Source organism: Silene latifolia, chromosome Y (genome assembly GCF_048544455.1).
Source record: "Silene latifolia isolate original U9 population chromosome Y, ASM4854445v1, whole genome shotgun sequence".
NCBI lineage: Eukaryota > Viridiplantae > Streptophyta > Magnoliopsida > Caryophyllales > Caryophyllaceae > Silene > Silene latifolia.
This window is the reverse complement of record NC_133538.1, coordinates 266,060,921-266,069,081: the sequence shown is the minus strand read 5'-3', so window position 1 is coordinate 266,069,081 and position 8,161 is coordinate 266,060,921. Positions and strand designations below refer to the sequence as shown.

Below are 8,161 nucleotides of genomic sequence, written 5' to 3'. Positions count from 1 at the left end.
TGTCCATGGAACAAGAAAAGGTCAAAGCTAGGAAAGTGTGTATGTGGGATTGAGAATCCTTGTAAGTTTTATGTGCATGCTAGGAAGCTCACAAGCCAAGAGACATTTCAAATTAGAGGGTTGAAGTTGAAGGACAACTGTGTAATGATAACTTACAATAGAAAGGTTGGTTCTGAATTTCTTGCTGACAAGTATTTAGAGTTTTGGAGAACTAACTTGGATTGGAAGATAAAAAGATTTCAGAACCATGTTTTGAAGGATCTTGGAGTTTATGTCAGTTACATGACATGTTGGTTGGCAAGGTCAAGAGCCAAGCTGGTTATCCATGGTAATGGAAAAGATCAATATGCAAGGGTTTGGGATTATGCAGAAGCTGTGATTAAATATAATCCTGGCAGTTCAGCTTTTGTGGTTTGTTATAACATTGACAGGCCACCTGTTATATTTAAGAGGTTTTACACTTGTCCAAAGCTTGCAAAGAAGGGTTCAAAACGGTTGCGAGACCTATACTTGGGATTGATGGCTGTCATTTGAAGGGAGTATACCCAGACATGTGTCTAGTGGCTGTTGGGTTAGATGGGAATAATAATATCTACCCAGTAGCATGGGCAGTGGTGGAGGTGGAGAACAGGGATTCTTGGACTTGGTTTTTAGAGCTTTTGAGCCATGACATTGAGAAGGTGGATGGGAAGGATTAACTGTGATGTCGACAGGCGAGAAAGGGTTAGTTGATGCCCTAGCTAATGTGGTTCCAAAGGCCAACATAAGGTTCTGTGCTAGACACATTTGGGCCAATTTTAAGCTCAGGTGGAGTGGTCAATTATTCAAAGAAACATTTTGGGCATGTGCTAGAGCAATGACAAGGGTAAATTTCTATTCTTTTCTATTTTAGTTTATATTGCACTTAATTCATAAGTTATTCTTTAATTTGACTGATATTCAATTTTATTCATTTATTTTGACTGATATTCATTTATTTTGAGTAGTTTATAATGCTTTTACGTTCATTTATTTGACTGATTTGAGTAGTAAATTTCTATTCTTTTCTATTTTAGCTTATTTATTAGTAGTTCTATTTAGAACTGATATTCAATCATTACAGGCTGATTTCAAGCGAGAAATGAAGGGCATGTAGTTCCTATCAAAAGAGGCATATGCCTACCTGAATGACATTCCCCCTCAACATTGGTCTAGGCATGCATTTGATGTACAATGCAAGTCAAACCTCCTCTGAACAATTTGTGTGAAGTATTCAATGCGATTTTGAAGGAGGCAAGAGATAAACCAATACTCACACATTTAGAATGGATGAGGAGGTATGTAATGCAAAGAATTTGTCAAAAAAGAGAGGGTGGAAGGAAAGTTGATGACAGGTTGATGCCATATGTGACCAAGTACTTGGATTGGGCAAAGGAGGAGGCCAGATTTGGAACTTTTATGCAATCTAATGATAGTGAGTTTGAGGTTGAGTTGAAAGGGGAGCAGTTTGTTGTGAACCTTAACACCAGGTCATGTGGGTGCAAGCATTGGGACTTAACTGGACTGCCTTGCCCCCATGCAATGTGTTGCATGCTTGAAAAGAGAATGGACCCCAGAAACTTTGTAGATGATGCATACTCAAAGGAGAGGTACATGATCACCTATGCTCACTCTGTTTCTCCTATGCCTGGTGTCAAACAATGGGAACCTACTGGTTTACCAGAGCCATTACCACCACCAATGAGGACCATGCCAGGAAGACCAAAATCAAAAAAGAGAAGGAAATCAGTTGGTGAAAAGGAAGACCAACAAGTGAAGAGGTTGAAGAGGACCAACAATTGTAGCCATTGTGGTGGCTCAGGGCATTACAAAAGAACCTGCAAAAATCCTCCTGCACCTCCAAAGACAGCTGAAGCTCTTGGTGGAAGGCCCCTTGCTAGAAGTGAGTGGGCAAATAATGCAAGGGAGAAGAGGCAGGCTAGGGATGCAAGAAAGGAAGCACGGAGAACAAAGACACCCCTTGCCAACTCCCCAAGTACATCCACTCTGCAAATGCACCCAACCAAGCACCACCCACTTCACTTTGTCATTCATTCACTGAACTTTTATCCCAAGCTTCAAACAATCTTCTATGATCTGATCTTATCTACATTTGTCGTTGTTGTTGAACTTTAATTTTCAGTATGCTTTTGTTGTTGTGTTTGAACAATGTAGTCTATTTAGTAGTACCCTCTTAACCATGTATTTGAACAATGAACAATTTATGTGGTAAATGTCAATTTCAGTCTTCACAGGCTGTTTGTTTTGTTGAAACAATGTGTGTTGCAGGTGGGTATTATTGTTGTTATATTGGAGCAATTGATGTGCTCTGAATTTCTGGTTTGCTTGTTCAGTTTTTGAGATTTTTACAGGGCGGTATTAGTGGTTTCATTGTCAATGGTGAGCATTACAAGCTCAAGGTAGTAGATATAAACAAGGATTACTTGTTTATATTGACTGCCTTAAGCTGATAATACACAACATTAACAATGAAAACACTATATTATACATGCCAGTAAAATTGGAAACTTCAAACAAGTACGTAAAATAGAAAATTGTTCAACTGCTATTACGCCAAATGAAAGCATTGTCATTACGCCAAATTCTTCAACATTAGACTACTCTTAACATTACATTCATCCAAACTAATACCTACTTACTATATACTATTACAGTTACGAAAACAATGACAATGGCAGCAACAATTGCCAATGGAAACCCTTTGCAATAAGTAGCCCTTTCACACTTTGACATGAAAGCTTTGTTCTTCAAGTTTTCAATCTCAAACTGAAGCTTTTTCCTATCATCCTTCAACCATTGAATTTCACGAGACAAACAGCCAACTTCATACTCATTCACTCTTTTCTCCATCTTCATCTTGTTGATTACATCTTTCTGCCACTCTGTTTGAACACGATCGTGCCAACGAAACCAACGACAACCTCCCATACCAGCTGATGGGTTAGAAAATTTACACCTTTCAAACCTCCTTCCTGGATTGTCATGTGTGGAAGACGTCAAAATGGCAACAGGGACACCACAGAAGCACTTCTTTGGCTGCTCATCAACAACACTATGATGACTGCTTTCATAGCTGCTTTCAATTGACATGTTGCGCCTAAATTTTTGAACAAAATGCAGAAAATATGAACCCTAATTTGAATGCATAAAATCGCACATTTAAACTATATCTAGACAGAAAATCGCAGCTAATATGAACACTAATTTGATTGCAAAAATCGAACCCTAATTTGTTTTCAAAAATCGCAGCTCTTCATTTGAAGCAAAACAACCGCAAATAACAAAATCAAAAATTAAGAGTATAGAAATAAAATTAAGAGGAAGAAGAACATACCTTAATTTGGGGGGAAAATGGGGAAATTAAAGAAAAGGGTGAATGAATGAGGTGAGGTGAAAGTATAAAGGAGAGAGAAGAGTAATAAGAGGTATATAAGAGAGGATAGGGGCAAATTGGTCATAAAAATAGACTTAAAATCATAAAATTCAAAAACTGACGGAATCAGTCACCGGAGAGGCATTTTGGGTGCAATATTTCATCAGAGTAAGTTTTATGGGAGTAAAAAATTAAAAAGTTTTCATAAGGGAGTTTTTTTAGAAAAGTGGTTTCTATAAGGGAGTAATTGTTAATTTACTCTTAAAAAATCTTTCATCAACTACTCAATAAACCCAAACAAAAAATCCCAATTTGCGGAAGAACTAATAAGAAAAACCCAGCATCTTTATTTGATATCAATTAATCGATATCAATATCAAACAGGTTGCTCATCAATGAGATCAACTAGAATCACGAGTCCAGAATTCCTGATAATCTTTCAATGAATGTAGGCCTAATTAGGGAGCTTAACAATAATATTAGGAGGGTTGTTGATTTTTTATTCGGATCTCTCACATTCCTTGACTAGCTCCATAGAAGCTTCATCTCAAGGTGAAGGTGGTGCGAATCTGGTGCAGCGGTTTGCGTCGGAGCTCCGACGACGGCAAAGAAGGAGTTGGGTTGTTCTGGGCTTGATTCAGTTAGTGTGGTGGAGCAGGAACATAGTGGTGCTCGGAGTGCGTTGACGTCGATGTTGCTGGTACGAATCTGATCAGAGCATATGATGGCCGTGACTGGTGGAGAAGGTGGAGCAACATGGTGGTGAACGGAATCGAGTATAGGAGGAGAATTTTTCGAGTTTTGATCTGAAGTCAAATTTTGCTGGTATTTGATAGTCTTATCTGTTGAGAATTAACTAGCTTGGGCACTGAGTTGGCCGAGATAATTTTTTAGGTGAATCCACTAAAAATCGATAATTTTGCTTTGGAACAAGAGTAGGTAATATTGAATAACATAGGAGTAAGTTTGTTCTTAGTTTGTGCAGAAAAGATCGCTCAAGTTTAAGCATCAGCTCAATGTCATATGCGCAAGAGAAACAAAAGAATGTGATGCAACTGGTATCATGTTTATCTGGTTTACTAATTTTCAGGTTAATGAACTATAGATTGCATCCTAAACTATCTAGTGAACATATCAAGGCCAACTCAACGACGATGATGTACTGCGTGGAAGAACTAATAGAGGTCGATATCAAGTTCAAAACGCGCAAAAGTCAAGCATTCTGGGACATAAAGTTTGACAAATACTAAGGATTGCTAGAGATCCCTCCCATCAAGATCGACGATGCAACAAAGACTGTGCTTTTGAACTTGATTGCATATGAACAATGCCATCTCAGACAGTATTGAGAAATGTACATCACCAACTATGTTGGATTCATGTTCAACCTAATGAACTCGGCTTCTGACGTGAACCACCACAGAAAAGCCGGTATCATAGTCAACCAAATTGGGAGTGACGCTGAGGCGGGGATCTATTCAACCAATTGCTAAAGAAGGTCATTGTCAATTGGAGAGATGGAAACCTATATGAGGAATTGAGCATGTTCTGCAACCACTAAGAATTAACTCCGTTTTGACTCGGTTTTGGAACAAGAGTAGGTAATATTGAATAACATAAGAGTAACACGGAATAACAATGGCATATATTTGAATAATGAGAAAATTAGAGAAGGTGAAAATAACAGAAGAATAACATCACAATAACAGAAGAATAACACCACAATAACACTACAATAATATCTCAATAACACGGGAAAAAAAAGTTAAAAAAATCAAAGTGACATCGGAATAACATCACAATAACAGAAGAATAACAATAACACCAGAATAATAGCACAATAACATACGGTAAAAAAAAAAGAGTAAAAAAATCAAAGTAGTAAAAAAAATCAAAGTGACACCGGAATAACATCACAATAACACCAGAATAACAATACCAACAGAATCGGAATAACATCACAATAACAACACAATAACATATGGTAAAAAAAGAGTAAAAAAGAGTAAAAAAAATCAAAGTGACACCGGAATAACATTACAATAACACCAGAATAACAATACCACCAGAATAACAGCACAATAACACGTGGTAAAAAAAAGAGTAAAAAATCAAAAGTAGTTAAAAAAAATCAAAGTGACACCGGAATAACATCACAATAACACCAGAATAACAGTACCGCCAGAATAACAGCACAATAACATGCGGTAAAAAATCAAAGTAGTAAAAAAAATCAAAGTAGTACAAAAATCAAAGTGACACCTGAATAACATCACAATAAGAAAAAGAAAAAAAGGTAACATAATGAGAAAATTAGAGAAAAAAATCAAAGTTGTAAAAAAAAAAAAAGCATAATAACACGATGTACAAAAAAAAAAGTTAAAAAAAAAGAGTAGCACTAGAAAAAAGAGAAAATAAATAAATAACAGTGGTTTTATATGACATGTAAGATTAGATCTTGGCCATTCATGTCTAATATAATCTAGTGGTTGAGATTTTAAAACGCAAACTCACAACTCACCTTAAGAAACAAAACTCACAAGATAATCTCTCTCTCTCTCTCTCTCTCTCTCTCTCTCTCTCTATATATATATATATATATATATATATATATATATATATATATATATATATATATATATATATATATATAAATAGGATCATATGAGTTTGGTTTTTTTGGTGAGTTACCCCTCTAAATCTGAACCACTAATCTAATCTAAGATGGATGGCTGAGATTAGATCTTACCCAACCTACAAATACCCACTTTTTCCTCAATATCCCCCATTATTAGAAAAAATCACTCTCTCTCCTCCTTCAACCTCTAAAAAACCAAAAAAAAAAAAAGAATCGATAAGAATTATGAAATTCAATCTTCATCAATTTCGTTCAAATTCTGACTACAAACTCAGTCTTCATCATACTCATTCAAATTCGTCATCAATTAAGGAGATTTCGTCGTCACTTTCGCCTCATCTTCGTATTTCTCTTCAATTTCACAATAGGTAAGTACTAATTTTGTTTTTCCAGATCTGATTTGTGCGTTTTCATTATCGTTCTTATCTAATGTTCGTTTCAATTTCGTTGATTCGTTGTATATCTGCTTGTTCTTATGTCTTTGTTGTTAAATTACTTGTTCTCTCATTGTTTTTGCCAATAATTTCTAAGGTTTTGAGTTTGAGATGAGAATTCTAAATGATTTGTGCATTTTCATCTTGTTTGTAAGGTGTTTGAGTAGGTTTTTTTATTCAATTGTGTTTTTGTATCTTTGATAATATCTCGAATTCTCTGTTAATCTTAATAATAGCGATTTATTGTATTACTTTAACCGAGTTATTGTATTATTCAAACTCAATTATTGTATTTTGTATTTTGTATTTACTTCTTGTTTGCTATGTTTGAATATATTCTATTAATAATAGTTATTGTATTGCTTTAACCGAGTTATTGTATTATTCAAACTTAGTTATTGTATTGTTTTAACTTAGTTGTTTCAAATTAAAGTTGTTGTAAGATGGCGTATTCTTATATAATCTGTTTAGGTTGGTTATAATAATATTACACCTCAATTATTGTATTGTTTTAGCTTAGTTATTTCAATTTGGAGTTATTATTGTGGTCTCATATAATATGCTTATAGTCGGTTATAATAGTATACTTTACTTCTCTAAAATATCCGATTATTTTATAGTGGTTTTACTGTTATTGTATTATACAAACTCGATTATTGTATTTTGCGATTACTTTTTTTTTCTTTGTTTTAATCATTAACAACGATTATTGTATTGCTTTAACCGAATTATTGTATTATTCAAACTTAATTATTGTATTGTTTTAAATTAGTTATTTCAAATTAGAGTTGTTGCAAGATGACGTCTTCTTATATAATCTGTTTAAGTTGCTTATAGTAATATTACACCTCAATTATTGTATTGTTTTAACTTAGTTATTTAAATTTGTAATTATTGTTGTGGTCTTATATAATCTGGTTATAGTTGTATAGTAATTTATAACTTACTCCCTTTTTGTTTTTATTTCTTTCAGTGAGCTTTTGTTGTCTGCTAGTTCAGCCCACATCAATAGGCAAGACATGGTTCTCGTCGGGAAGAAATATCGGTGGAAGAAACGTGAACACAACGGCAAGACACGGTTCTCGTTGGAAGAAATATTTTTAGACGTTGTAATAGAGATAAATATATGTAATATTTGTGATGTACTATTGTTAGATGTATTATTTGAAATGCTTAGATATAATGATGATGATGCTAAGCTATAATTTGTTGGAGATATTTAAGTGTAATGTGTTGGAAACAAAATAGTTATATAATAAAAGTAAGTGATTTGTTTTAGCCATGTTATATATGATTATTTCATTTTTCAGATTTTGCAATTGCATTAACCAATCTCAATGATTGATTGAATGGAAATGACTAGTTATTCAATTAAAGAAGATGAAAACAAACACACGATAGATATTTGAATATATTTGAGTTTCATCTTAATACAATAACACAATTTACTCATTACAATAACCGAGTTTCTACATTACAATAACTACAAATACCAGAGTTTTACATTACAATAACTGAGTTTCTACATTACAATAACTGAGTTTCTACATTGGAATAATTACAAATACCAGAGTTTCTACATTACAATAGCCGAGCTTTTCTACATTACAATAACTGAGTTTCTACATTACAATAATTGAGCTATTCAATTAAACAAGATGAAAGCTAACAACAAAT

The 8,161-nt window shown here is 34.1% G+C and overlaps 1 protein-coding gene across 1 annotated transcript; it reads right to left on the bottom strand.

Annotated features, from left to right (window-relative positions):
- Positions 1-2,670: 2,670 nt before the first annotated feature.
- LOC141630605 (uncharacterized protein At1g43920, Chloroplastic-like) lies at positions 2,671-3,129 on the bottom strand. The gene has a single exon (XM_074443392.1). The coding sequence runs from the start codon at positions 3,127-3,129 to the stop codon at positions 2,671-2,673; it is 459 nt and encodes a 152-aa protein (XP_074299493.1).
- Between the last annotated feature and the right edge of the window lie 5,032 nt (positions 3,130-8,161).